The following is a 26,988-nucleotide window of genomic DNA, read 5'->3' on the forward strand; positions in this document are numbered from 1 at the left end:
TACTTTGTGTGCATGATCTCAGTGGAGTCCCATACCCACTCTGCATTATCCCTCATGACCACCCATTTTCGAGATGAGAAAACTGACATGTGTTAAGTAACTTGCCCAAGGACACTTAGCTAATAGAGGTGAAAGCAGGCCTGGTAACCAGGTGTTCCTTCCTCCAGACTCTTCATTCTTGGCATTGGCCAATGGCGCTGATGAGGGTGGATCTGTAAGCTGAGTGGGTGCCCCGGGTATGTGGCATGGGTATGTTCTTTTCTTTTTTTAAATTTTTAATTATTTTTAAGCATTTTCATTTTATTTTTTTATTTGACAGTTAGAGATCCCAAGTAGGCAGAGAGGCAGGCAGAGAGAGAGAGGAGGAAGCAGGCTCCCTGGGATCATGACCCAAGCTGAAGACAGAGACTTTAACCCACTGAGCCACCCAGATGCCCCATTTTCAAACATTTTTCATTTAAATTCAATTAATTAACATACAATGCATTATTGGTTTCAGAGTGTGATTCATCAGTCCTTTTTTTTTTTTTTAAAAAAAAAGATCTTATCTGTTTATTTGACACAGCAGGGGCAGCAGTAGAGGGAGAAGCAGGCTCCCCAGACCCTGAGATCATGACCTGAGCCAAAGACAGATGCTTAACCAACTGAGCTCCCCAGATGCCCTTACCAGTCTTATATATAACACCCAGGGCTCATTACATCACATGCCCTCCCTAATGTCCATCACCCACTTACCCCATTCCTCCCATCTCCTTCCCCTCCAGCAACCCTCAGTTTGTTTCCTATGATTAAGAGTCTCTTATGGTTTGTCTCCCTCTCTGGTTTGGTCTTTTTTCATTTTTTCCCTAATGGTCCTCTTCCCTAATGGTCCTCTGTTTTGTTTCTTACATTCCACGTATCAGTGAGATCATATGGTAATTGTCTTTCTCTGATTGACTTATTTCACTTAGCATAATACCTTCTAGTTGCATCCATGTCATTGCAAATGGCAAGATCTCGTTCTTTAAAGATTTTATTTACTTATTTGACAGACAGAGATCACAAATAGGCAGAGAGGCAGGCAGAGAGGAGGAAGCAGACTCTCTGCTGAGCAGAGAGCCCTATGCTGGGCTCAATCCCAGGACCCTGGGATCATGACCTGAGCTAAAGGCAGAGGCTTAACCCACTGAGCCACCCAGGCACCCCTCATTCTTTTTGATGACTGCAAAATAGTCCTGTGCGTGCATGTGTGTGTTTGTGTGTGTGTGTGTACACCACATCTTCTTTATCCATTTTTCTGTTGATGGACATCTGGGCTCTTTCCATAGTTTGGCTATTGTGGATATTGCTGCTATAAACATTGGGGTGCATGTGCCCCTTTGGGTCACTACCTTTGTATCTTTGGAGTAAATACCCAGTAGTGCAATTGCTGGGTCATAGGGTAGTTCTATTTTCAACTTTTTTGAGGAAATTCCATACTGTTTTCCAGAGTGGCTGCACCAGCTTGCATTCCCACCAACAGTGTAGGAGGGTTCCCCTTTCTCTGCATCCTCATCAACATTTGTGGCTTCCTGACTTGCCAATTTTCGCCATTCTAACTGGTGTGAGGTGGTATCTTATTGTGGTTTTGATTTGTATCTCCCTGATGCTGAGTGATGTGGAGCGTTTTTTCATGTGTCTGTTGGCCATTTAGATGTCTTCTTTGGAGAAATGTCTGTTCATGACATCTGCCCATTTCTTGACTGGATTATTCATTCTTTGGGTGTTGAGTTTGATTAAGTTTTTTATAGATTTTGGATGCTAGCCCTTTATCTGTTAAGACATTTGCAAATATCTTCTCCCATTCTATCAGTTGTCTTTTGGTTTCACTGACTGTTTCCTTTGTTGTGCAAAAGCTTTATCTTGATGAAATCCCATAGTTCCTTTTTTCCTTTGTTTCCCTTGCCTTTAGAGAAGTGTCTAGCAAGAAGTTGCTGTGGCCTAGTCCAAAGAGGTTGCTGCCTGTGTTCTTCTCTGGGATTTTTTAAAGATTTTATTTATTTATTTGACAGAAATCACAAGTAGGCAGAGCTGCAGGCAGAGAGCGAGGGGGAAGCTGGCTCCCTGCTGAGCAGAGAGCCCGATGTGGGCTTGATCCCAGGACCCTGAGATCATGACCTGAGACAAAGGCTGAGGCTTAATCCGCTGAGCCACACCGGCGCCCCCTCCTCTAGGATTTTGATGGATTATTGTCTCACATTTAGGTCTTTCAGCCATTTTGAGTTTATTTTTGTGTGTGGTATAAGGCAATGGTCCAGTTTCATTCTTCTGCGTGTGACTATCCGATCTTCGCATGGGTCTGTTCTTGCGGAGTGATACACGTCTCTGTCTTCAGAATTCACGGAGCCCTGGTTGTACCCATAGTGGGGGTTATAGTCAGTGGTCATGGAAGGCAGTGAGAACCAGGAAAGATCCTGGAGCCAAAGCTCTAGCAGGAGAATGGCAGGGACCTCACTGAGCTTACCCCAGCTTTCTCTTTTTCTTCCTCTCTTCTCTCACCCTCGAGGTCACCATTAGCAGGGCCAAGCCATTGGCCACCAGGACTGCAGATGGGTTGGTGGTCTTAGGTTTGGAGCAAGCAATTGTCCAGAAGTCCTTGAAGGCTGGTAGCAAGATGACCCAAGGAGCAGCAGCGCACTGTCTCACCCTCTTCCTTACTGATCCTGAAGCTTGGGGACTGAAGGGGGGACGTGGCCTCCACCTGACTAGCAGTGCACGCAGAGCTAAGTGTCCTGGGCTAGATGAGGGTCCCATCTTTTACAGGTGGGGTGTCTGCCTGGAGATGGGCTTTCTCATGGGGGCTTTAGGGTGCTAGTGGGAAGAAGTCAGAGTAGTAACTTCTGGAACTCTAGCTCCTTCGGGGGGATTCCGGGAGCCACCCTGTCTCTGCAGTGATGCCTGCAGATGGCTTAAAGGCCATGGGCACAAAATTCCACCGTTAAGTAATCTTTCTTAAGATTCTTCCTCTTTACTTTCTCTTTCAAAATGTAAATACTCCTAAAAGAGGAAAACATTTATAAATTCACACTTCTGCAAGTGCCCCTGGGAACAAGAGGAGACAAACAGCCTTTCTGGAGCCAGCAAAGGCCATCCAGGCACAGAGAACATCTGTAGAGTGGCTCTTGCATTTGCAGGGAAAGCTCTTTGGATTCAGGCAATAACCCCAAGAGGTTGCTAGGATGAGTATTATCATTTCCTCCTTCCACAGAGAAGAAAACCAAGGCTTGGAAAAGTGACTTGAGCAAGTGCTCCAGACACTGCTCCTGCCGCTGGGAGGCCCCTGCGATTTCTTCCCACCGGCCCCATCGGCCCACAGAGGTGTGGCACAGATACCCAGGCCTGGCATGCTTTGAAATGGGCCCCCTCTCCCTGAGGGCCAGACCCCCCAGGACTCAGAGATCACTGCCTTCCCTGTAGCCACCCTCTGTGTCAGGGCCTGTGCGAGGGGCTGGAGGACAGGGAAGATGCGGGCCGTTCTCCATGCTATGGGTCTATGGGACCCGATGCCCCATCTTGAGGTCAGATGACAGAGCACATGCCCACAGCATGACTCACAGTCCTTCTGTCTGCAAGAGGCCAAATTATATGTTATTAATAAAGCCTCCATGGCTGTCAAAGCCACTGAGGACGGGGAGGGGAACTGCTTGCTCTGAGCCATGTCCAGTAACTGTAGCCGGAGGCCTGTCTGTCTTGCATGGCTAGGGAAGTGGAGTGAACCTAGAAGACCCTCAGGTCTGAAATGTCTCCTTGAGACCCCATTCATAGCGTTGCTCTATCTCTCTCCCCTCTCCTCCCCTTTCAGAGCTTCTGTTAAAATGAGAACGTCCCCCTATTGTTGGGAAATGCCCTTCCCTACCCAGACTTTTCTTTTTTTTTTTTTTTTTAAGATTTTATTATTATTATTATTATTTTTTTTTAAAAGCTTTTATTTGTTTCTTTGTCAGAGAGAGAGAGAGTGCTAGCAGGGGGAGCAGCAGGCAGAAGGAGAAGCTGGAGAAGCAGACTCCCCCACAGGGCAGGGAGCCCAACATTGGGCTGGATCTTAGGACCCTAGGATCATGACTGGAGCCAAAGGCAGGCGTTAGCTGACTAAGCCACCCAGGTGCCCCTAAAGATTTTATTTACTGAGAGAGAGAAAGATTGAGAGAACAAGTAGGGGGAGGGGCAGAGGCCCCCAAGGAGCAGGGAGCCTGATGCAGGAGTTGATCCCCGGACTCGATCCCAGGCCCCTGGGATCGTGACTTGAGCTGAAGGCAGATGCTTAACTCTAGCCACCCAGGAGCTGGGATCCACAGGGAACAGGACCAGGGTGGGAACTTCCTGGGCTGTCCCCCTGAGTCGTGCCTGCCCTCTGTGGCCCACCCCTTCCCAGACTTATTTAAGATCCAATTCAAATGTCACCTGCTCTTCCAGAATCAGTAGCTTCCTCTGCCAGCCTTTCCAAAGGCTTCCTTCCATCAGCCTCTGAAGGACCATCATTTGGCTGGAGGGAAGCTACGGTCTGGACCCTGCACGCCTTTCTTTCTTTAAAAAAAAAAAAAAATTATTTATTTATTTGTCAGAGAGAGTGAGCACAGATAGACAGAGTGGCAGGCAGAGGCAGAGGGAGAAGCAGGCTCCCTGTGGAGCAAGGAGCCCGATATGGACTGGATCCCAGGACACTGGGATCACAACCTGAGCCGAAGGCAGCTGATTAACCAACTGAGCCACCCAGGCACCCCCTGCATACCTTTCTACCGGTAGCTCAGTAGGAACTCCTTGAATGAACACACCTTCACGTGTGAACGAAATATCAACTCTGTCTTCAATCTGGATGGGGAGTAGAGATCACAAAGCCCTCTTCCCAGCCCTGCCCTGAGGTGCCTCTCTACAGCTTCCCCACTGCACACCTCTGTTCAGTGCACACTACACACCTATGTCTGCATGTGGGGCATGCCCTGGCTGTGGGCGGTGGGTGGCTGTTCCATGGGTGACGTGGGCCCTGGGTGTGCCCTGTGTGGAAGCAGAGGGATGAGGGTGAGGGCTCTGGGGACCAGGAAGCCCCAGGGCTAGGCCGTGACTGGGTGCTAGACAAGAAGAGCAGGTTGGGGTGGGAACTCTCCCTCAGCCCCATTTTTGCTCCTTTCTTGGTCAAAGTGACCAGAAGCCACACACAGAGGTTTGGGGGTCTGAAGAGCTCCAGGTACGGAGGGAGGACCCAACAAGGCCTTGACTCAGATCTCTGCTAGGAGGTAGGCTGAGGGGGTGATGAGGCACCGCGGGAAGAGTGTCCTGGGGACCGGTAGGTGGCTCAGGAGGGGCGGGGGGAGAGGTGCCGAGGTAGGAGGACCCAGGCAGGGACTCTAGTTCCCGCCCTGCCATTTCCTCATTAGGTCAACCCCGGGCACCTCAGGTCATCCTGAGCACGTCAGGTCACCCCTGTATGCCGCAGCATCTCCATCTGCACAATGGGCCGAGCAGCGAGCCCTGCCCGGGACGGGAGGTAACCGGCTGGCCCTGGCGCGGGGTCACCTGCGGAGGGCGCTGGGCGCGGCGGGGCCCGCCTGGATCGAGGGCTGCGGCCCCAGAGGGCGGGCGCGACTCGGGGACAGCCCGTGAAATCCCCGCCCCGGTCTCCGAGCCCTGCCTCCGCGGGTCGCCAGCGCGCAGGCTGTCCTCCCCGCTGCCCGCGGCGGGCGCGGACTGCAAGCACTGGCCGGGCTCCGCGTAGGCGGGCGGGGCAGGCGGGACGCGCGGCGCCGGGGCCTCTGGGAGGAAGCGAGAGACGCCGGCAGCCGCGGGGGAAGGCCCAACCGGCTCCGCCGCCCCTCGCCCCCTACCGGGCCGCTGCTCGGAGCGCGCGTGCAGCGGGGAGTTCGCCCCCGGACCCGGAGGACCGAACGGGTGCGCTGAGCGGTGGCCATGCCGGCCGCCTCCCCCCTTGGGCCCCGACGCCAGCGGGAACGGGGAGAGCTGTTTGGGATCCAGTCTGTGCGTGTGTGGAGGGGGAGGGGAGCTCTGGACCCCTGGGAGCACAGCCCTTGCACCCTTCCTGCGGCGCCCCTCCTTTCCTCTCTGGCCCGCTGAGCTCCGGTGACTTGGGAAATTGCCTTCACCACCGCCCCACCCGCTTGGCGAGTCCCATCTTTTTTTTTTTTTTTTTTTTTTTAAGATTTTATTTATTTGACAGATCACAAGTAGGCAGAGAGACAGACAGACAGAGAGAGAGAGGAGGAAGCAGGCTCCCGGCTGAGCAGAGAGCCCTTTGTGGGCCTCCATCCCAGATTGGGATCATGACCCCAGCCAATGGAGATTGGGATCATGACCCCAGCCAATGGCAGAGGCTTAAACCCACTGAGCCACCCAGGAGCCCCGCGGCGAGTCCCATCTTGAGCAGTGGCCAGGGAGCCGGTTTGATCCCACTGAGCTGGTTTTCCCAGCTTCCCAGGGCCCTCTCTTCACCTTTCTCCAACCTCTGGGACCTCTGCTTGGAGCCGCAGCCCCTCCACTGGTTGGTCCTGCTGGCGGGTGGGCTCAGGGCAGCCGATTTTCCTAGAGCTTGTCCTGCCCTTGAGGAGCCACTTCTCCGTGGAGACCAGGTGCCAAATAGCAGCACTCTGTGTAAGGGGCATCAGGAGAGACTTCCTGAGGGAGGGGGCCTTTGAGCAGGGTCTTAAAAGATTGTGTAGCATTCTGATAGGGGAGTAAGGTCATTCCAAGTCCAAGTGTATAAACAAAGTCAGTAAAGTGTAAGCATGAATTTGGGGAGTCTGGCAAATGAAGTACAGGTTGGGGGCAAACTCCAAAAAATAGCTTGTGTGGGCAGGCAGGGGGTTTGGACGCTACAGGTAACCTAGGATTTTAGGGAGGTGATGGGGGGCAGTGAGGGATTGCAATGGGGTGGGGCGAGACTGAAGGCAGAGGCCGGGAAGGAGACAGAGGGTCCCCAGAAGTCCACAGAGGGCCTAAGGTAGCACAGGAGGGGCATAGGACCATGCAGTAGGACCAGGCTGGCAAAGCACTGGGAGAAGGGATCAGTAGGACTGTTGCAGCTGCATGAAAGGGTTTGAAGACCAAGAGCTCAGGTTCCTAGTATAAATGTGTGATTGGGAAGATAGGCAGTAAAGGAACAAAAAGGGGAGGTGGGTGAGGAGTGTATGTGCAGAGTTTAAAGCATGGGCAGGATAGCCACGTGGACATGTCAAGTAGGAAGTTCATTCTTTCATTTATTTATTATTTATGCCAACCTCAAAGGCATCTGACATAAAAGTCACAGAGAAGATAAGATGATAAAATCATTAAAACTCAGCTAACAGGACCTGATAGCTGGGGGGAAGAAAACACAGAGGAGAGTGGATAATTGTTACTTGAAAATGTAGGTTCAGAAAAGCCGTTGAAAATGAACATAGGACTCATCTGAGCTTGCTGGCCGCCAAGCGAAAAAAAAGGACACCTAAATAAAGCAGCAGGGCACCGGGGCTGGGACTCAGGAGCAAGGCAGCTGTGGAGGCTCAGCGGGAGACACAGAGGTGGTAGGAGATAAATTGGCATCCGGAAAGTGGGGGATATAGGAGAGGGAGTCAGTCCGAAGGCCAGCAAGGCCAGGGCACTGGCACTGCTGACATTTAAGAAAAGGCCGATGCTCCCTGAGGAGGAAGACCTTTCTGCAGCCTCACAAGGAGGTAGGGGTGGGAGGTGTGTGTATGTGTGTGTGTATGGTCCCTTCACACAAGTCTTCTTGCAGAGGAACAGGACAGAAGGTGGCCTGCTAATTGCCCTGAGCTCTGACCTTCTTCCCTACCATGAGGTGGGGCCGCTATTTGCCCAGGGCTTCGTGGGGCTCTGGTCTGGGAGGAGCGCTCCAGTCTGCAGGTGAGCTGGAAGCAGGGGTTTCTGTTTCTGCCTCTCCTTTCAGAGTCCAGATGGTGTCTTCAAGAGAGCAGGGATCCAGACACCAGGTGTTCTGGCCCTAGCTCTGCCATTCACATGCTGCTGGCCTTGGGCAAGTCACCTCACCTGCCTGAGGTTCACTTTTTCCTCATCCTAAACTAAGGGAGTCAAGCTAGATGATCTTAAGGGTCCCCATAGCTACTTGAAGTCTAGGATCACTTGTCTGATCTCATTTTGCATTCAACAAATATTTATTAAGTGCATGCTATGTGCCAGACCTTGTGCTAACTTCTAAGTATGTAATTATAAATAAAAACAGATGTGGTCCCTGCTCTCGTGGAGGGGGGTAGGGCAGAAATGAATGTTAATCAAATAATCACACGAGATATAAAATTGCATGGTAACTGCTACAAAGGGGCAGTACATGATGCGATGAGAACAAGTGACGGGAGATTTGACATAGATGTGAAGTCTGTGTGTCGGTGGGGAAATGTGGGTGGGATCTGAATGTTCTTTCTTTCTTTCCCTTTCTCTGTATAGATGAACGAATCCCCTTCCTGATCCACTGGAGTTGGCCCCTTAAAGGGAAGCTGCCCCTTGGGCTCCCTAGGTGAGGCCTCAGGACACATCTGGGCACAGCCTGGGAAGGGTCAGGACTTGGCGAGAACTTGACTCCCACCCCCTGGGGTGAGGTTGGTTTTCTGGGAGTGAGGAGGGTACAGAGTCAGCTTCCAGGCCTCAGAGGAAGTTGGTTTACTTTATCTACAGTGTAAGTGACAGTGGGCAGCCAGAGGGAGGATCTGGGGGGGGAAATGGGTGGATCCTGGCAGTGGCCAGCCTGAGTTCCAGGGGGCGAGACCTCAGTCCCCGGGAAGAGTATGAGAGTCAGACAAGGCTTTCAAGTTGGATGTCCAGAGTCACGCCTAGATCTCAGAAAGCTAGAAGTCCAGCAATTCAGATGGGCCTGGGCTTTGAGCCTGTCCAGAGGCTGAGCCCAGGAGCCAAGCCCCAGCTCATTCCTTCTCCTTGCTCTTAGGGCCTTTGTACATCACCGTGGAAGCTCAACAGGCAGTAGTCCTACGTCCAGAAGCCGTGGAAAGTTGTTCCAGGGCATCTCTGCATCGGGTAAAGGGACTGACTGCTCGGTTGGCCTGAGGGGAGGGGCTGGCTGGGATCCCAGGGGCAGGGGATGGGGAGGTTGGGCGTTGGGTCTGGAGGGAGAAGAAGGCAGGAAGAAGAAGGCATAGAGGATCCACTGCCATCATCCATCAGTGGGCAAACCCTCCCCTGTCGCCCCATTGTCCACCCATCCATGTCTCCCTTCCTGCAACACTTGTGCAGTGCACACCCACACGCTTGCCATGTACAAAGCACTAGGAGGGGTACATCATCCTGACTCTCAACAAACTGGGTCTAACAGGCAAGTGGAGATTGCACACACAACCACATAACCGTTCAACCCAGGTTTGGTGTTTCTGGTCTCTTGGATTGCTCCTTTCTGCCATGGGGGCTTCCAAACTTCCTGGGAGAGTCCTATATACGCAGCCCCATCCTGGGTCTCTGTGTCCTGGTGCTGCATCTTGCTCTGTGGCCTGACCAGCCTTAAGCTCCTGCCCTTCCTGCCCTTTTCCTTGACCCATTCCCCTTGCCTCCCATCCAGAAGCCATTGAGTGCCACCGCCGGAATCTGGCTGAGTGGTTCAGCCGGCTGCCCAGAGAAGAGCGCCAGTTTGGCCCAACCTTTGCACTGGATACGGTCCACGTAGACCCTGTGATCCGCGAGAGCACCCCAGATGAGCTGCTCCGCCCGCCGGCGCAGCTGGCGCTGGAGCACCAACACCCCACCGCTGGGCTCCCCCCACTGTCCCTGTCCCAGCTCTTTGACCCCGATGCCTGTGGGCGCCGGGTGCAGACAGTGGTGCTGTACGGGACAGTGGGCACGGGGAAGAGCACGCTGGTGCGCAAGATGGTCCTGGACTGGTGTTACGGGCGCTTGCCGGCTTTCGAGCTGCTTGTCCCCTTCTCCTGCGAGGACCTGTCCTCCCTGGGCTCTGCCCCAGCGTCCTTGTGCCAACTTGTGGCTCAGCGCTACACGTCCCTGAAGGAGATCCTGCCTCTGATGGCTGCTGCTGGGTCCCGCCTGCTTTTTGTCCTGCACGGCCTGGAGCGGCTCAACCTCGACTTCCGGTTGGCGGGGACAGGGCTTTGCAGTGACCCCGAGAAGCCAGAGGCGCCAGCTGCCATCATTGTCAACCTGCTGCGCAAATACATGCTGCCCGAGGTGAGTGTCCTCACCGCCCACCCTGCCGCCGCTGCCCCTGACCTGTCCCCTAAGGACTTTGGTGTCCCCAGCCCACGTGTTTACTGGTGTGGGAGCACTGGTTCTGCATCAGTTCAGACCTACCCCGCCACATCCCTGCTGTGTGTCTTTGAGCAAGTCCCTAACTTCCCTGAGCTTGTTTCCTTCCGTCCTGGAGCTGTCCCGATCAGATTAGATCCCGGGGTCCCTGCTGGGGCTCAGTCATAGAATTATGATGCTCACCCTCATCCTCGGACGCTCGGTCTGCGGGGGCTTTCCGAGGAGTGAGGAAGTCAGGATGCGGAGGTCCTTCCTAACCCTCAACCGGGTGTTCCCCAGGCCAGCATTCTGGTGACTACCCGGCCCTCTGCCGTGGGCCGAATCCCCAGCAAATACGTGGGCCGCTATGGCGAGATCTGTGGCTTCTCGGACACCAACCTGCAGAAGCTCTACTTCCAGCTCCGCCTCAACCAGCCGGACTGTGGGACAGGCGCCGGGGGCACAGGGATCTCGGCCACGCTGGCTCAGCGGGACAGTCTGGTGGAGATGCTGTCCCGCAACCTGGAGGGGCACCACCAGATCGCCGCCGCCTGCTTTCTACCCTCCTACTGCTGGCTGGTGTGTGCTACCTTGCACTTCCTGCATGCCCCCACGCCGCCTGGGCAGACCCTAACCAGCATTTACACCAGCTTCCTGCGTCTCAACTTCAGTGGGGAGACGCTGGACAGCACTGACCCCTCCAACCTGTCCCTCATGGCCTACGCCGCCCGGACCATGGGCAAGTTGGCTTACGAGGGGGTGTCCTCCCGCAAGACCTACTTCTCCGAAGACGACGTCCGTGGCTGCCTGGAAGCCGGCCTCAAGACGGAGGAAGAGTTCCAGCTGCTGCATGTCTTCCGCCGGGATGCCCTGCGGTTTTTCCTGGCTCCATGCGTGGAGCCAGGGCACCGGGGCACCTTTGTGTTCACCGTGCCCGCCATGCAGGAGTACCTGGCCGCCCTCTACATCGTGCTGGGCTTGCGGAAGACGACCTTTCAGCGGGTGGGCAAGGAGGTGGCCGAGCTCGTGGGCCGTGTCGGGGAGGACGTCAGTCTGGTCCTGGGCATCGTGGCCAAGCTTCTGCCCCTGCGAGCCCTGCCTCTGCTCTTCAACCTGCTCAAGGTAACAGCCCAAGCACGCCAGGCTGTCTGCGCCCCCGTATTCCTCCTTCACCCCTTACTCCCCTCCCAGGAGGCGACTGCTACTTCCTGCATAGCCGTCTTCCGGACCCTGGTTTCAGATTTAGGCAATCTGGCTTTTCATGGGGTTGAGACAAAAGGGAGGGAGAGAGAGAAACCACAGGCTGAGCAGAGCTTGGAGGTGGGAGGAGGATGCAAGGCCTTTCCACACAGTCCTGTGACCCTAATGACGATTGTCTTTTTGTGTTTCTTCTCCTTGTCTTTGTCGGCGGGAGGCCGGAGTTGCTACAGTCTGGGGTCTGTGCTCTGCTTTGCGGGCCCCAGAAACTCCACTGTATCTGTTCTCCCAGAGGTGGTTGGACTCTGGGAATGATGACTCATCCTAACAAAATCACCAGAGACAGGTTTATAAAGCAGATGCCATTTTATTCATTTATACCGGGAGGATAAATGGCATTGGTAATTGGCTTAGGATAGTGCAGGCCTGCTCCAGGATCCCAATTACAAGCCCGGGGACTGTGTTCTGAACAGGGAGGATGCGCTAGGGTTTTGAGGAGAGGAAGGAGGCACCCTCCAGTAATGTCTCTCAGTGCCTCATAAATGAAATATTATGATTCCTTTTTAGATAAAGACACTGAGGCTCACAGGGGCTAAGTAATTTGTCCAAGGTCACTCAGATAGTAGAAGAGCTAGGATCTGAGTCCAGATCCTAGTTTTGTGATTCTGAACCCTGTGCTCTCTCAGCCAAACCTGCTGTTCAGCTTCTGTGCCTTGCTAGGTAACCCTGGTCCTCTCTAGGAATGTTTCGTTAGCTCGTCTTGAGGCAGCAGAGCCCTGGTCAGTGCTGGCAAAATTTTAACAAGTTTTCCTTTTTTATAGGCAACAAAGCATAGGGTTAGGATCAGGGATTCAGTAATCCAGCCATGTGGGTTCAAATGCAGGCTCTGCCGCTTCCTAGCTATGTGATCTTGGACAACTTACTTAACTTCTCTGTGCCTCCGAGTCCTTATCTGTTAAATGGGGATAATACAATGTATATCATGGGTCTAATATGAGGGTTAAATGTGTTCATCCTCAGGACCTGGCACATAGGAAGTTTCTATTTCAATGTTTGTTAAACCTCAAAAACAGGCTCAGGCAGCCTACCCCTTCTGCCACCATTGCCTCAGATGGGGGGCATGGCCATTGCTGAGGCCAGCCCACCCCTTTGACACCGGGCTTGCATGCTCTGGATCACGGCAAGAGGCTGTGGTCTCCTGACAGGGTTCACCCCATGGTTAGCACCACAGCTCCAGGCCCTCTGGGAGGGAGCTCTGCCTAGCAGAGGACTAGTCCCATCTGTTTCTTCAGCCCTATTGAATCCCCCTCACCACGTGACATTTCCTCATCTTGTCACCAGGTGACTGTTGAGAGAGAAGCACTTGAATCTCCATGGCAGGAACCTCACCTATAAAATGTGAAGAACAAAACAAAACAAAAAACAAAACCCAAAACCAGTCAGTCATTAGAGAAGAGACCACAAAATAGCCTCGTGGCTCCTTGCCAGAGGTCTGGGCCCCTTCTTGCTTTTCAGCCCCAACCCCAGGCTGGGAGCTGATGTCCCAAACCCAAACATTAATTTCTCCAACAAGTATTTGAGCCCTTGCTGTGTGCCAGGCACTGTGTTAGAGTCTGAGGAAGAAACAGTGAAGAGAACCCTGGGTTTCTGCCCTTTCTGGTCCTCCAGTAAGAACACAAACAGGTCACCATAACCATGTAATTTAAAGGTGTGCTAAGGGCCTGGAGAGACAAATTCTAGTGTTGTGAAGGTGTGTAAGTGGGGAGCTGGTTTGGTGGTGGGGGGGGAGAGGGGAAAATCTCTCTACAGGAAGGGCATTTACTCTGATCCCTGGAGGATTGATTGATCCCCTACTACTGGGAGAAGAATTGGGGGGGACAACACCCCAGGAAGAGTACAGCTTTGAAGAAAGAGAACTGTGGTACTGTCGAAAAAAAAAAAAATCCTAATAATGAGAAAAGCTGAAAGCACAGAAGCAGAGTGCGTGAGTGTGAGAGGTCTGTAGAAGGAGACAGTGGGGCTGGCAGGGGCCAGATCCTGCAGGGCCTGGAAAGAGCAGGAGGGAAGCCAGTCATCGTTGCTGGGATGACTGCGGTGGTGCAGAGGGTGGGCGTGTCTTCACAGCATCTAGCCTGGTACGGAACAAAAGGCATGGCAGATGCTAATTCCTTCCTACCACTGGGCTTGCCAATGTAAGGGGCGTTTGGGGAAAAAGAATTTCCTAAGGGCCTGAGGGTATGACGAGGGTATGATGTAAGTGTTAAGAGGGGAGTCTGGAAAGGTCCATTTGGGGCCAAATCATGACCCGTTTTCTAGTCCACGTGGGCAGTGGGGAGCCACAGCAGATGCTATGGGGGTGGGGGGGGCGTAATGTGATCAGACAAATGGTACTGTGGGTTTGAGAGGGATGGCGAGGCTGGAGCGGGGAGGGAGAGCTGCCCCTTGGGCTGAGCTTCCAAGGCTGAGCGGGAGGCGCGAGGCTACAGCAACTTCCCTGTGTGCTCTCCCAGGTAGTGCCGCGAGTGTTTGGGCGTGTGGTTGGTAAGAGCCGTGAGGCCGTGGCCCAGGCCATGGTGCTGGAGATGTTCCGAGAGGAGGACTACTACAACGACGACGTCCTAGACCAGATGGGTGCCAGTATCCTGGGCGTGGAGGGCCCGCGGCGGCACCCAGATGAGCCTCCCGAGGATGAGGTCTTCGAGCTCTTCCCCATGTTCATGGGGGGGCTCCTCTCCGCACAAAACCGGGCCGTGCTGGCTCAGCTCGGCTGTCCCATCAAGACCCTGGATGCCCTGGAGAATGCCCAGGCCATCAAGAAGAAGCTGGGTAAGCTGGGCCGGCAGGTGCTTCCCCCATCCGAGCTCCTTGACCACCTCTTCTTCCACTACGAGTTCCAGAATCAGCGCTTCTCCGCCGAGGTGCTCAGCTCCCTGCGTCAGCTCAACCTGGCGGGGGTGCGCATGACACCCGTCAAGTGCATGGTGGTGGCGGCCGTCCTAGGCAGCGGGAGGCATGCGCTGGACGAGGTGAACTTGGCCTCCTGTCAGCTTGACCCCGCCGGGCTGCACACGCTCATGCCTGTCTTCCTGCGTGCTCGGAAGCTGGGGTGAGGACCCCCGAAGGCTGGAGAGGGTTGCGGGTGAAGAGGCTGGAAGAGAAGGTGCTAATGAGGCCAGAGGTGGGGAGGAAGGAGCAAAAGGTGGGATGAAGAAGTCCTGTATGTGTGGAGGTGATGAGCAGTGGGAGGGAGGGCACCGTGGGTGGGCCGGCTCCATGCTGAGCTCCTTCCTTGCTTCTCCCCTCCCCTCCGACCACCTCCTGTTCCAGCTTGCAGCTCAACAGCCTGGGCCCCGAAGCCTGCAGTGTCCTCCGGGACCTGCTGCTGCATGACCAGTGCCAAATTACCACCCTGCGGTAAGTGTTTCGGGAGCAGAGCCGGAGGGAGGTTCCCCCCCATCCTGGTGGCAGGCTGAGGTCAAGGGTGAGCTCAGGCCTGCCACTGGTCCACCCATGCTGTGGTAGAGGGGGTGGGAGCCTAGACCCTGGCCCGCCCCCTCTCCCCAGGTCCAGTGCAAACAGCAGGGTAGATGAACGATGCTTCCAGGAATAGGTGCTCAGAAACCCAGTGCTGGCGGGGGGTGGGATAATACCCAGGCTGGTTGCCTGGTAACAGTGCCACTGATGCCCTTCCAGAATGTTCCCTGTTGCCTTGAAAGGATGACCCTAATGCTGGGTGCTCAGTAGATGCTTCCAAAGTGCTGGCTGATTTACTAGGAGCCCAGAAGCCTGGGCTCCTAGTAAATTCCTAGGTTAGAGGAAGGGGAGGTGAATGAGAAGGGGGAGGGCCCTGGGGCAGGGGCCTCTGCGTGGGAGGTAAGAAAAGGAGGAAGAGGAGGAATAGTAACCATGAAGAGTGGGGAGTCAAGGGAGGAGGAGAAGCCGTCTCCCACCCGGCTCTCCCACCCCTGCAGTGTGCCATACCCCCTGCTTCTTCCTTCCCTTCCCCCATCCCCCACATTTCTTTGTGTCCGGGCTCCCCTCCACCCCAGGCTGTGTGTGCTTTGGGTCCAAGTCCCGAGGCAAGTCCTGTGGCAAGCCCTGCCACAGGCCCTCATCTCCTTGGGGTGCATGTGGCTGTAGGCTGTCCAACAACCCGCTGACGGCGGCTGGTGTGGCCCAGCTGGTGGAGGGGCTGGTGGGGAACAGCTCGCTGACGCACCTGTCCCTGTTGCACACGGGCCTCGGGGACGAGGGCCTGCAGCTGCTGGCCGCCCAGCTGGACCGGAATCGACAGCTACAGGAGCTGAACGTGGCCTACAACGGCGCTGGCGACACGGCGGCCCTGGCCCTGGCGCAAGCCGCCCGGGACCACCCTTCCTTGGAGCTGCTGCAGTAAGTCTGGCCCCCACCCTGGCCGGGAGCTCCTGGTCTCCACTGGTTTTTTCCTGTGGTAGGGCTTGTCCTCTTTCCTTGCCTTCTAACGATTGTGGACCAGCTTCTGAACCAACCTGCCCATCTGTGATTGGCCCTTACCCTGCCCTGGTCCCCTATTACCGTTTCTCTTAGGATCCTGGTGGCCCCATCTTACTGTCCCTGGTCCTGCTGAATTCAGATGTCATCCCTGCCCCCTGTTGGCCACCGCCCCCATGTCTGGCTCACTGCAGACACCTGCCCCATTAAGTTCCATAGCCAGGGGATGAGTTATGAGAATTCTCCGCTCTGCCCCATACCCCCTCTCCTCTGTCTCAGAGCTCCGCTGAGCGGTATCTTCTCTTCTCTCTCTTCCAGCCTCTACTTCAATGAGCTGAGCTCAGAGGGCCGCCAGGCCCTGCGGGACTTGGGTGGCACTGCTAAAGGGGGTGCTCGGGTCGTGGTGTCGCTGACAGAGGGGACAGCAGTGTCCGAGTACTGGTCAGTGATCCTAAGTGAAGTCCAGCGGAACCTCAACAGCTGGGATCGGGGCCGCGTCCGCCGCCACCTTGACCTTCTACTTCGTGATCTGGAAGACAGCCGAGGGGCCACCCTTAACCCCTGGCGCAAGGCCCAGCTGCTGCGAGTGGAGGGTGAGGTCAGGGTCCTCCTGGAGCAGCTGGGAGGCTCTGGAACCTGAAGCAGGGGCAGCAGTCACCTAGCGGTGTGACCCCTGGCCCCAAGATCCTTCCCTCTGTGGCCTCCTGGTTTGCATTACTACTTCCAGAAAGACTCTTTTGGGGCTGGAGGTAAAGGGAGGAGCACACCTGTGGCAGTTGCTGTCTTGGGGCAAGTCCATCCGTGGCTTCCAGGTCTGGAGTTTCCAGGGTGATGAAACAGGCCTCTCCATTCAAGAGGAAGACTGAGAAAGACTTCAAGCCGACAGTTGCCCTGGCGCACTACCAACCTTGCCTCTCCACTCTCCGGAGCGTCTGACTGTGCCACCAGGGGGCGCACTTCTTAAATCGCGTTTGCCAAAAGGTGCAGCCTTCCCGCTGTCGGAGGGCAGGTCCTTTCTGCCTTGCTGCTTGTCGAGGACGCCCAAGATGCCCCCTGCCACTTTCCAATCGTGTTGGTGCCTTCTCCCCTTCACACCTCCTTCCTCACCACCCTACCTGTGCTCAGGTGCTCCAAGGGCCCTGTGCAGTGCCTTGCTTCCATTAAAAAGTTGTGTCTTCCATCTACTGTGGCTTCCTCCTTGCCTGGTGCTTTCAGGAAAGGGTACTGTGTTTGGTCGTTCTGGTAAACTACTGACCACATTCTGTTACCGGTGATTCTCCGGCACTAGGTTCAGAGGCAGTGAGGGCTGAGGCGGGGGGTGGGGGGCATGAACAAAATCCTGGGGGTTGGGGGGAGGCCATGCTGGGCCTTAGGACCCCTATCACCTTTTTCAACACTTATCCCAGGCTCGGAATTATAGTGACCAGCAAGCCATCTGCCTTTGTCTGCCCAGAGCAGAAGCTGGGACAGCAGCAGAGTCTCTGGAGGAAGTCCGGGGCCCAGGAATGGGGGCAGGAGGAACACACAGACTTCCCCAGAGGATAAGACTGTCCTCCCGTTAACCATTACCCTGCTGCTTCTAAGGCAGTGTCTTTAAGGAGGCGGGACGTGGCAGGGTTGGTGGGAGGGTCAGCTGGTTTTGATGAACCTTGTCCCTACCCTGAGCGCTGGGTCGCTGGTCCAACTATGGAGGCAGCTACAGGTAGGAGGCCGGGAGAAATCCTCCAGTGGGGGCTTTAGGGCAGTGAGAGGGCAGGGTGGGAGGTAGAGGCTTCGGGGACCAGAGTGTACTTGATGTTGTGACTTGGAGACCTAAGGCAAATAGACTCAAGTTAGGAGAGAAGAGGTGAGTGGAGAGGTCTGCCTTCCTGGTCCACGCCCTGTCCTGCTATGTTCAGATTTCTGTGCCAGGGACTAGAAGGAGAAGGGAGGGGAGAGGAAGGGAAGATTTTTCTGGAGCAGAATGGAGGGAGCAAGCCCTGAGTGTGGGGGTTCCCCTGAGTCCTTTTAGTTAATGACCCTGGAAGAGGAGTCGGGGTGGGGAGAGAATGCAGCCCTCCTCCCCTCATCCCTTCTTTGCACAGCAGGCCTCCGGGACACAGCCTCCTTAACAGCTCGGTAAGTACCCTGCGGTGCTGGGAAGGGTTGGGGCTGGGAGCAGAGGGACTCCAAGGTGGGGAGGCTCTTCAGCTGCCATTCGCCCCTCAAGTAGAGGCTGGGACCAGAGTCCAGATGTCATCAGCTCGCTCCTACCTGCATCCCTCGCCTCCTTGCAGGAAGTTTGAGTTTAACCCAAAGTGGGGCATTGATAATCCAGTCCTCTCTCTGGCTGAAGACTTCGACCCCTCCGGTAACCCCCTTGCCCTGGGCAATCATTCCCTTTCCCCAGAGATACCACAGCTCCTCAAGCCTTCTATCTCCTTGGTAACCACTCCACTCTGCCTCCCTCTGATAACAGCCCTGGTGGGGAGTAACTGCCTGGAGGTAGGAGGGCGTTGGCTGCTTTCTTCTGTCCAAGCCACTCTGCCCACGTGGTATTTAGTCTCACCGTCCAACACCTAACTGGGTAGAAGCCTGCCCGGTGCCCTATCACAAGGGCAGGGTTGGCCAGGTCAAGGTGACCTGTACTTGGGCCGTATCCCCTTCCCTCCCCCTCTTCTGTTGCCTTTCCCCTCCCCCTCAGATCTCCAGCGCCTGCAGCGGCCTCGTTTCTGTCTGCTGAGCAAAGAGGAAGGCAGGAGTTTTGGCTTCCACCTGCAGGAGCTGGGCAGGGCTGGGCCTGTGGTGTGCAGGGTGGACCCAGGCACCTCTGCCCAGTACCAGGGCCTTCGGGAAGGGGACCGGATCCTGGGGGTGAATGACCGAGTCGTGGAATGTGAAGACTACGCTGTGGTGAGGTTGGGCCGGGGGGTCTCCCTGTGGAATCCAAGGACGCTCCACAGCACCTCGGGGAGAGAGGAGCCAAGGGGGCCCCTCCCTGGTTATAGGCGGGCACTACCCAAGCCTCTGCCTCCCCTGCCTCCCGGGATCTGGGGCTGTCCAGGTGGGGATGGTTGAGTGAAGGTATCCAGACAGCTTCATCCCGGGGAAGTAAAATGTAGGCTCTGGGGAGGGGGCGTTGGCAGGAGGGGCGGGCCCCACCTCATGCCACGCCCCCTCGGTTTAGGTGGTTCGCTGCATCCGGGCCAGCGGGCCCCGCGTGCTGCTGACCGTCTTGGCGCAGCACGTGCATGATGTCGCTCGAGCTCAGCAGGGGAACGGCGCCCGCCTCTGTCCTCCTCTCGGCCCTGGGGTCCGGCCCCGACTGTGCCACGTAGTGAAAGACGAGGGTGGTTTTGGCTTCAGTGTCTCCTACAGTGAGCTTAGGGGCTCGGGAGGGAGGTCAGGAGGGGGATTTCAGTCCTGTTCTGGGCAAACAGCAGACCGAAACTTGCTTTTTTTTTTTTTTTTTTTTGGCTTGCAGGCCATCAGGGTCCTTTCTGGCTGGTGCTGAGCACTGGAGGAGCAGCCGAGCGGGCAGGGGTGCCCCCTGGGGCCCGGCTGCTGGAAGTGAACGGGGTCAGCGTGGAGAAGTTCACTTATCACCAGCTCAGCAGGAAGGTATGGCTGTATGTTTCCCCATTCATCCTCACCCACCTGGGCCCCAGATCCTTGCCTCAGGCAGCCGGTTCCTCCCGCCCTGCACCTCATCTGAATTTGACCTTCTGCCTCCTGCCACCCTTCCCTTGACAATTGGTCCTAGGCTCTGCTCTCCCCCACCTTGCTGCCTCCCTCCTGGGGCTGTGAGGAGCGCTTGCCTCTGCCCTCCCCACCCAGGTGCTTGACGCTGATGCCCCACTGGGTCCCCACAGCTTTGGCAGAGTGGAGACCAAGTGACCCTGCTGGTGGCAGGGCCAGAGGTGGAGGAACGGTGTCGCCAGCTGGGAATGCCCCTGGCTGCACCCCTGGCAGAGGGCTGGGCACTGCCCACCAGGCCCCGCCGTCTGCACCTAAAGAAAGGGTCCCAGGGCTTTGGGTTCCTGCTTCGTGAGGAGAAAGGTCTTGATGGTCGCCCTGGTGAGTGGGAGCCCCAGAGATGGGTCGGGAGGGTGTGGCTTGGGGGTGGGCAAGCACGACATGGTGCACAGAAAACCCCAGCCCTGAGCCTCCGCCCTCCTCCTCCTGTGTACACCCTGGATCAGTTCCTCCGTGTGCCCACAGTGGCCTGGGGTGGTGCCGGGGTTGGGGGAGGAGCGATGAGGATGTTTATGTCCCAGGACAGTTCCTGTGGGAGGTGGACCCAGGACTGCCAGCTGAGAAAGCCGGGATGCAGGCTGGGGACCGGCTGGTGGCTGTGGCTGGGGAAAGTGTGGAGGGGCTGGGCCATGAGGAGACGGTGGCCAGGATCCGGGCGCAGGGCTCCTGTGTCTCCCTCATTGTTGTCGACCCTAAAGCTGACCGCTTCTTCAGCATGGTGCGAGTGCGGGGCGGGGGCTGGAGTGTGGGCAGGAATGGAGCAGGGATCAGGCCGAGGGAGACGCTACAGGTCTGTTCTATCTGCCTCCTTTCAGGTTCGCTTATCCCCACTTCTCTTCTTGGAGAGCACAGAGGCTCCTGCCTCCCCGCAGGAAACCTGCTCGGCCTCTCTGGTTGAAACCAAGGACCTACCAGTTGAAGACACAGCCGTGCCTCTTGTCCCAGGCGGCTCCCGCCAGTGCTCCCTATACCCTGCGCCCGGCGGTGGCTATGGCTTCCGACTTAGCTGTGTGGCCAGTGAGCCTCGAATCTTCATCTCCCAGGTGACTTATGCCCCATGGACCTTGGGTCTTTCCAATCATTTGCCTCCTGATGAGCCTTCATCTGCTTCCCTCCTGAGGTCTTAGAACAATCCAGCAACTTTTCCATGGTATCCCATGTTCTGTGACCCTTCTCTTTGCCACCAGGTGACGCTAGGAGGCTCAGCTGCCCAGGCAGGGCTGCAAATGGGAGACGTGATTCTGGAGGTGAACGGGTATCCCATGGGTGGAGAGAATGACCTGGAAAAGCTTCAGCAGCTGGCTGTGGCTGAGCCACCGCTCCACCTGAAGCTGGCAGCGAGGTCTTGCCAGGGCTCGGAAGCCTGCAATCCCCCCGGGTTTGGAGAGGTAAGGTAGAAGAGACAGATGGACTGCAGGCAGCTAGAGAAGGATAGAGGGAGTCAGAGAAAGGAACCACAGGGTGAAGCAGTGTGGGACATGCAGGTTGGGATGTTAGGCCATGGTAGGTGGGGACAGAAGGACCCATGGAACTCGCTGCCATTCCTGGGCACGACAGGGCAGGTGGGCGCAGGGAAAATGTTTACTCTTCTCATCCTTGAATAACCTTCTCTCTTCTCTCTCTGCTCAGGACTGGGCTCCGGTGTCAGAGCTGCTATAGTCCTCTCCTGCTTGGCACAGACCTGCCCAGTGGCCTCTCCTGCTTGTGATGGTAGGAGCTGAGAAGCTCCTTTAAGCCAGAAGGGACAGCTCTTTAAGCCAGAAGGGACAGCTCTAGGATTCTGGGCACCTCCAATCGCAGGATTGCCCTGGGTCTCCCTCCCTTCCCTTGGGCCCACCTCCCAGAAGAAGGTGTGTCCAGAGGTCTTAGCCAGCCCCACTAGGGGGCGGTCTGCCCTCTGGTTCCACAGGAAGTCCTATGGGAGCTTTGGGAGTTGTGTCCCACAGATGGAGTTCTGCCTGAAGCAAGTGGTGTGATTTATAATAAATTATACTCTTTCCCGGCACAGAGCTCCTAAAGCCCTTGGAGTTTCCTGAGTAGTAAGAGTGCTCGTCTTTTACTCATAACAAGCCCTTTTCAACCAAACTTAACTTTGTTAAGGAAGTGACTTTTGGAAAACACCTAAGGATGGGGGGCTGGTTGCCAGGGAAACCAACCACGTGATTAGATGGCTGGAACTTTCAGCCTACCCCATCCCCACGCCGGGCCTCTGGGGAGAGGGGAGGTGCTGGAGGTGGAATGAATCACCAACCACCAATGGTGTCATGGACCATGACTCCATACTAAATAAAGCCTCCATGAAAAACCAAAAAGATGGAACCAAACAGAGATGCTGGGAGGGCGGCACCCCCAAAGAGGACACAGGCTTCCATGCTCGTGCCTTGCCCCCAGCAAAACTGCCACCTGACTCTTCCTGAGTTGTGTCCTTCATAATAAACTTGGAAGCTAGTGAGTAAACCGTTTCTCTGGGTTCTATGAGTCACGCTAGCAAGATGATGGAACCTGAGGAGGGGGTCGTGGGAACCTCTTTTTCCACCAATGGGTCAGAAGCCCAGGAGACGAGCTGGACTTGACACAGGCTTTTGAAGTGGGGACAGTCTTGTGGGACTGAGCCTGAGGCCTGTGGGATCGGATGCTCTCTTCACATCGGTAGTGCCAGAATGGAATTAAATCGTAAGATACCCAGCTGGTGTCCACAGAGTTGTTAGAGAATTGCTTGGTGACCCCTTCCACGTGACCGGAAGTGAACTAGTAATGAGTGTTATAAAATAGAGGAGGGACACAGAGTTTCCTTTTATGAGGCTGACTAGGATTGTTCCAGATGGAACTTACCCCAGGCATAACTCTTGGACTCTCGCATATATTGCAAGAATTTGAAGGGCTGCTACACCTTCTCTCTGAGGCACCTTAGGATTGTGGGGGCTGGTGCAGGGTCACTGTACGTTTATTATAGAAAGGGCCTTGCCCCCACAAATCTGGCTGCCTGTGTTGGCAGGGCAAAGGAGAATAGAGGATGGTGATTGAAGGGCCCCAGAAAGGCCTCAGACTCAAAGCCTGGGGCCCATTTTCTCTAAGAGAGTTGCTGAGAGTTTGTCAAATTTCTTTCCTCTCTTTAAGTCTCCAGGGCAATGGGCCAGCCCAGAACCAAGATGTCCCCAAAGGAGATACTCGTATCTGCCAAAAAGCCACAGACCACAGTTCTGTTGAGTTCTACATCAAGATAGCTTTATTGCTGGAGCCTCCAAGAGCCCCAGAGACTAGCAGCTTACGGCTTCAAAGATCCAGGGGGTTGAGTCCAAACTGGCGGAGCTGCTCCTTGTACTTGGCATGAAGTCTCAGCACAGCCCCGTCCCACTGAGGCTTGACGACCCTCAGCTTGGCCAAGAGTCGGTCCAGGCTGCCCTGCAGACACCAAGTTTGAGGCCCCAGGAAAGGAGAGGGTAGAGTGAGCGGTGGTGCCCTAGGCTGGTCTGTATGCTTTCCTCGCCAGTGTCTTCTTCAAGTTCTTACTCTTAGTAAGTAGGCATGGTTGTATTCCCCTGCCAGTCTACCCTCAAGACAGAGCAGGATTCCCTCTGGAGATACTGCTTCTCCTTTCCCCGGGTCTACCATTGATGACGATGGCAGCATGAACTAGTTTGGGTCGGAGTGGGAGGATAGGGGAGCACTAGGTACTGGGGGTTGGGCTTCCAACGGTGGTGCTTACATGTAAGAGTTCCTCATACTTGGCCTCCATGTCTGCCACGTGGGCCCGAAGCTGAGCCAGCCTCTGGTCCCGCTCTCCCAGGGCCTGCTCAGCCTCTTGCCCTGCAGCCTTGGCCTCCTTCTGGCACGTCTCTGAGGGGCAGGACAGAAGGATGAAGGGGACTGCATAGTGACACTCTCCCTGTGAACAGAGTCCTCAAAGGTGCCTAAAAAGCAGAACTTAAATGGGATCACTCCAGCCTTCCCCCAGGATCATCAATTTTCCCACAGTCCGTATAAAGAGCTGACGTAGGGGCGCCTGGGTGGCTCAGTGGGTTAAGCCGCTGCCTTCGGCTCAGGTCATGATCCCAGGGTCCTGGGATGGAGTCCCGCATCGGGCTCTCTGCTCAGCGGGGAGCCTGCTTCCTCCTCTCTCTCTCTGCCTGCCTCTCTGCCTACTTGTGATCGCTCTCTGTCTGTCAAATAAATAAATAAAAATCTTAAAAAAAAAAAAAAAAAAGAGCTGACGTATACCATTAAGGTACAGCCGAGAAAGTAGTGGACTTGGGACAAGGGATGTGGGTCCAAAGTCTGGTTGTCACTTACTTAATATCTGTGTAAGCTCAGGCATGCCTCTCTCAGACTCAGTTTTTTCATCTTTAAAGACAGACTGATACAAACCTTACCGGCTTACTGTGAGTTAAATGCGAGAATGTGTGAGAAGATGCCTCGTATATACAGGAGGTGCTCCCTAAATGCTGATTGATTTTAAATTTGAGATAAGGCAAGGATTAGGAAAGAAATGCAGGGTCTGCATGGCAGAGAAGCAAGTCTTGGGTATCTGTAGCTAAACTGAGGCCATTTTAGGGGAGCCTGGCTGACTTAGTCCGTAGTGCCTGCTACTCTTGATCTCAGGGTCATGAGTTCAAGCCCCACATTGGGCATGGCACCTACTAAGAAAGAAACTGAGGCTATTTTAGGTTAAGAAAACTCTGAGACCACAATTATGAAAGATCTTATGTGCCATACTAAGATAGTTCCACTCTACCTTGTAACCAAGAGAGAAAAGAAAATCTTACTGTTCTTTACATTTTTGTTTATCTGGAAGGTTTATTCCTTTATTTAGCAATAATTACTTAGGACTTGGCATGCACTTGGCATTGAAGATATGAAAGTAAATAAGTCAAATATCTTTTCTTAGTTTCATTGTAAAAATCAGCTAAGAGGGAATATGTTTCGCTCATGACAGATAAGGCAGGGGTGGGGAGAAAGACCCAGATTTGGAGAGATCATGGAGAGAGGGAGATGAGATGAGAGACCCAGGTCTGCTTTAGTTACAACTTAGAGATTTTTATCATCTTGAACCCTCTGCTCCAGTCCTCCATGGTGGAAGAGTCAGTGGGGAAAATGGTCCAAGGGCCTAGACAGCACACAGTCTTCTAGAGAAAGAGGATCTTCAGTCCGCCCCTGCAGGCTGGACCTTGTCAGTGCCCCAGGAGAGAAAGGGCTTAGGGGGTGGGGAAGCCTACCCAGCTGTTCCCGAAGGCCCGTCACTTCTTCCTCCAGCTGCCTGCTGCGGGTCTCCATTTCCTTCTGCAGGGCCCGGCACTGACGACTCATTTCTGTGGTGGGGGCAGAGGGTGACCAGGGACCCGGGTGTGGATGGAGTAGTGGAGAGAGGAAAGGAAGCTGTGGGTGGTGAAGGGCCTGCTTGGCCCAGTGGGACAGGAACATAAAGGCCTTCTCAGTCCCCGTGATTTTAAGAAGCTGGAGGAACTGGAACACCTGGGGCAGAGCTGGGAAACCACACCCCTTTCCCCCTCCCCGACCTGGTCCAGTCCTGGACCTGGATTCTAGCCCTTCTCCCCACTTACTCCCATGGCACCAATGAGACAAGGCCATGTAAGTTTTTGTAATCCACATTACAAGAGGTGCTTTCTGTAATCCATAAAGCACATGCCATTGGGCATCCTGGAAGGTTCCTGCCCAGCATCCCGGAGGCCTTCCTTTGGTTCTTTCAGGCCCCGTGCCTGATCCATGCTGAGCCGGGAAGGTTGGGGATAGGCATGGCAGATGGAAGTCCTCCTCAGTTCCCTTCCTGCACCCTCTGGCCCTCTTGGTTGTCCTCTTCCAGGCCCCTGTCTCCCGCCCACCTGCCTGGCCAACCACGCACCTGCATAGATGGCCTTGCTCTCACTTCGGGCCTCCTCCAACTCAGCCTCCAGCACCTGCAGCCTCCGCCTCAGCTGCTCCTCAGAAGCTTTAGCCCGGCGGGCCTCATCCCTCCGCAGAGCTGCGAAAAGTCCCAGAGCAGTCCTCACGACGGGCTGCGGGTCCCACCAAATCAGGCCCCAAGGGCTTGATAGACTCCTCCCACCTCTGGGAACCTGGTGGCAGATTCCCAGCCTCTCATTCTCTCTCTGGATTGGTTGGTTGGTTTTCCCTCTAGAATCCCATGAGCTCTTCATTGCTAAGAAGGCAAAACTCCATGTCCTGCTTATGAAAAATAGCTCTCCTCACCCACCCTCACTGCCCACCCCCTCCTCGCAATGTCGAGTCTTTCTCCACTGGGGAATGGGGGAGAGATCAGCTCGGCCTCCTGACACAGCTCCAACCATCCAAACCTCCAGGATGCAAACTGCCCCATTGTCCACTTCTGGTGTCTCAGAGCCTCTACCCTTCTTACCCAGGTGGTCTTGGAGCAGCTTCTTCTCCATCACTACCCGCCGGTATGCAGACTTGGCCTCCACATCTGCCCTGGCAAGTTGGCAAAATCTCAGCTTATCATGATCTCAGCCTTCCTCATGTCTCCCCATCCTCAGCCTACACCTTGGACTTTTTCCCTGCAGCTCTGAGGGCCTCTAAACGAGGGATCTCTGATGGCAGAGGCTACCGAGGTCACCCCTGTGTCCTGGCTGCCCAGCACAGAGTAGGTACTTGGAATATGGGTGATGAATGTATTAAGGAAGGCACAGAGCCAGAAGGGCACCACGGAGCGGGTGCGTGCTGATTTCCCCAATTTCCCAGCTCCATGGAACCTGGGGGCAGGGGGACGCGAAGAGGGAGGGGCACGAAACTCTGTCTTGTCATGCAGAGGGATTCGTTCTCTCTGGAGCACCTCTGCTTGGTCTCTAAGCCAGAGCATGGAGAAGCAGAAGGCACTCACCTCCAGCCACCCTGACTCACCAGCGCCCGCATTCTCTTTCTTCTCCTGTGTCCCAGCTTTCTTCCCCTTTCCTTTGGTTTTGGGTGGCATCTCCTTGCTGTCCTAGGGAGGGAGAGGACTCATATTTAAGCCTGGGCATGGGGCTCCTTTCCTGACCCCTGGACTGAACCAGGAGTCCTAGGAAAGTTAGAGTTCTAGTCTCCAAGTCTTTCTCTTCTACTTTCCAGAAGCTTCCATGCTTGGACTCCTTGGAACGTTAGGCAAGGCTGGTATTTGGGGAGGGTAGAGCTGTTTCTTTCTATCAGTCAGGTTCTATGAGCAGAAATCACTTCTCTCAGTCAACTTTTGGAGAAAATAAATCTCAGTACTTGTCCCTTCCCTCTTCCCATCATCCTTGCCCTGCCTCTTCTTACCTGTAGGATCCTCTCTGGCCTCTGCTGTGTCTCCCTGTGGGGTGACCCACTCATGGGAGGGGCAGAGAAAAGGCCCAACCAGCTCAGAGCCTGAGGAGG

The 26,988-nt window shown here is 55.1% G+C and overlaps 3 protein-coding genes across 15 annotated transcripts; 2 read left to right on the forward strand and 1 right to left on the reverse strand.

The window, feature by feature from the left end:
- Positions 1-5,379: 5,379 nt before the first annotated feature.
- Positions 5,380-17,071, forward strand: NLRX1 (NLR family member X1). 5 transcript variants are annotated; one of them, XM_032357730.1, is made up of 10 exons: positions 5,380-5,500; positions 7,742-7,869; positions 8,428-8,497; positions 8,924-9,012; positions 9,548-10,167; positions 10,525-11,346; positions 13,932-14,527; positions 14,749-14,835; positions 15,562-15,813; positions 16,210-17,071. In XM_032357730.1, exons 2-10 carry the CDS (start codon positions 7,800-7,802, stop codon positions 16,529-16,531), a joined length of 2,928 nt encoding a protein of 975 aa, XP_032213621.1. In that variant the 5' UTR covers positions 5,380-5,500; positions 7,742-7,799; the 3' UTR covers positions 16,532-17,071. The 5 variants fall into 5 exon arrangements, with proteins under 5 accessions (XP_032213621.1, XP_032213624.1, XP_032213620.1 ...); XM_032357729.1 differs by lacking the exon at positions 5,380-5,500 and adding an exon at positions 5,796-5,901; XM_032357731.1 differs by lacking the exon at positions 5,380-5,500 and adding an exon at positions 5,824-5,913.
- Positions 17,072-17,478: 407 nt separating this feature from the next.
- Positions 17,479-22,083, forward strand: PDZD3 (PDZ domain containing 3). Of its 5 annotated transcripts, none has more exons than XM_032357735.1 (11): positions 17,479-17,593; positions 17,979-18,009; positions 18,168-18,241; positions 18,575-18,783; positions 19,058-19,247; positions 19,355-19,491; positions 19,743-19,947; positions 20,148-20,344; positions 20,442-20,669; positions 20,814-21,014; positions 21,256-22,083. In XM_032357735.1, the coding sequence occupies exons 1-11, from the start codon at positions 17,578-17,580 to the stop codon at positions 21,283-21,285; spliced, it is 1,518 nt and encodes a 505-aa protein (XP_032213626.1). In that variant the 5' UTR covers positions 17,479-17,577; the 3' UTR covers positions 21,286-22,083. The 5 variants fall into 5 exon arrangements, with proteins under 5 accessions (XP_032213626.1, XP_032213629.1, XP_032213625.1 ...); XM_032357738.1 differs by having other exon boundaries at positions 17,533-17,593; positions 18,104-18,241; XM_032357734.1 differs by lacking the exon at positions 17,479-17,593 and having other exon boundaries at positions 17,713-18,009.
- Positions 22,084-22,829: 746 nt separating this feature from the next.
- Positions 22,830-26,988, reverse strand: CCDC153 (coiled-coil domain containing 153). Of its 5 annotated transcripts, none has more exons than XM_032357740.1 (7): positions 26,890-26,988; positions 26,497-26,578; positions 25,997-26,062; positions 25,484-25,603; positions 24,840-24,932; positions 23,333-23,463; positions 22,830-23,028 (listed from the first exon to the last, which is right to left on the reverse strand). In XM_032357740.1, exons 1-7 carry the CDS (start codon positions 26,941-26,943, stop codon positions 22,900-22,902), a joined length of 675 nt encoding a protein of 224 aa, XP_032213631.1. In that variant the 5' UTR covers positions 26,944-26,988; the 3' UTR covers positions 22,830-22,899. The 5 variants fall into 5 exon arrangements, with proteins under 5 accessions (XP_032213631.1, XP_032213633.1, XP_032213634.1 ...); XM_032357742.1 differs by having other exon boundaries at positions 25,997-26,067; positions 26,477-26,578; positions 26,890-26,971; XM_032357743.1 differs by lacking the exon at positions 26,497-26,578 and having other exon boundaries at positions 26,890-26,911.

This window comes from Mustela erminea, chromosome 9 (genome assembly GCF_009829155.1).
Source record: "Mustela erminea isolate mMusErm1 chromosome 9, mMusErm1.Pri, whole genome shotgun sequence".
Lineage (NCBI taxonomy): Eukaryota > Metazoa > Chordata > Mammalia > Carnivora > Mustelidae > Mustela > Mustela erminea.

Bases quoted from the DNA above. Each gene is read 5' to 3' on its own strand.
- PDZD3 (XM_032357734.1), top strand. From the start codon at position 17,906: ATGACCCTGGAAGAGGAGTCGGGGTGGGGAGAGAATGCAGCCCTCCTC. The intron at 19,248-19,354 runs GTGAGCTTAGGG...TTTGGCTTGCAG, and splicing joins TGGCTTCAGTGTCTCCTACA to GCCATCAGGGTCCTTTCTGG. The intron at 19,492-19,742 runs GTATGGCTGTAT...GGGTCCCCACAG, and splicing joins ATCACCAGCTCAGCAGGAAG to CTTTGGCAGAGTGGAGACCA.
- NLRX1 (XM_032357730.1), top strand. From the start codon at position 7,800: ATGAGGTGGGGCCGCTATTTGCCCAGGGCTTCGTGGGGCTCTGGTCTG. The intron at 9,013-9,547 runs GTAAAGGGACTG...CCTCCCATCCAG, and splicing joins CCAGGGCATCTCTGCATCGG to AAGCCATTGAGTGCCACCGC. The intron at 15,814-16,209 runs GTAAGTCTGGCC...TCTCTCTTCCAG, and splicing joins CCTTCCTTGGAGCTGCTGCA to CCTCTACTTCAATGAGCTGA.
- CCDC153 (XM_032357740.1), bottom strand. From the start codon at position 26,943: ATGAGTGGGTCACCCCACAGGGAGACACAGCAGAGGCCAGAGAGGATC. The intron at 25,604-25,996 runs GTAAGAAGGGTA...GACTTTTCGCAG, and splicing joins GCTGCTCCAAGACCACCTGG to CTCTGCGGAGGGATGAGGCC. The intron at 24,933-25,483 runs GTGCGTGGTTGG...CCCCCACCACAG, and splicing joins GAGCAAGGCCATCTATGCAG to AAATGAGTCGTCAGTGCCGG.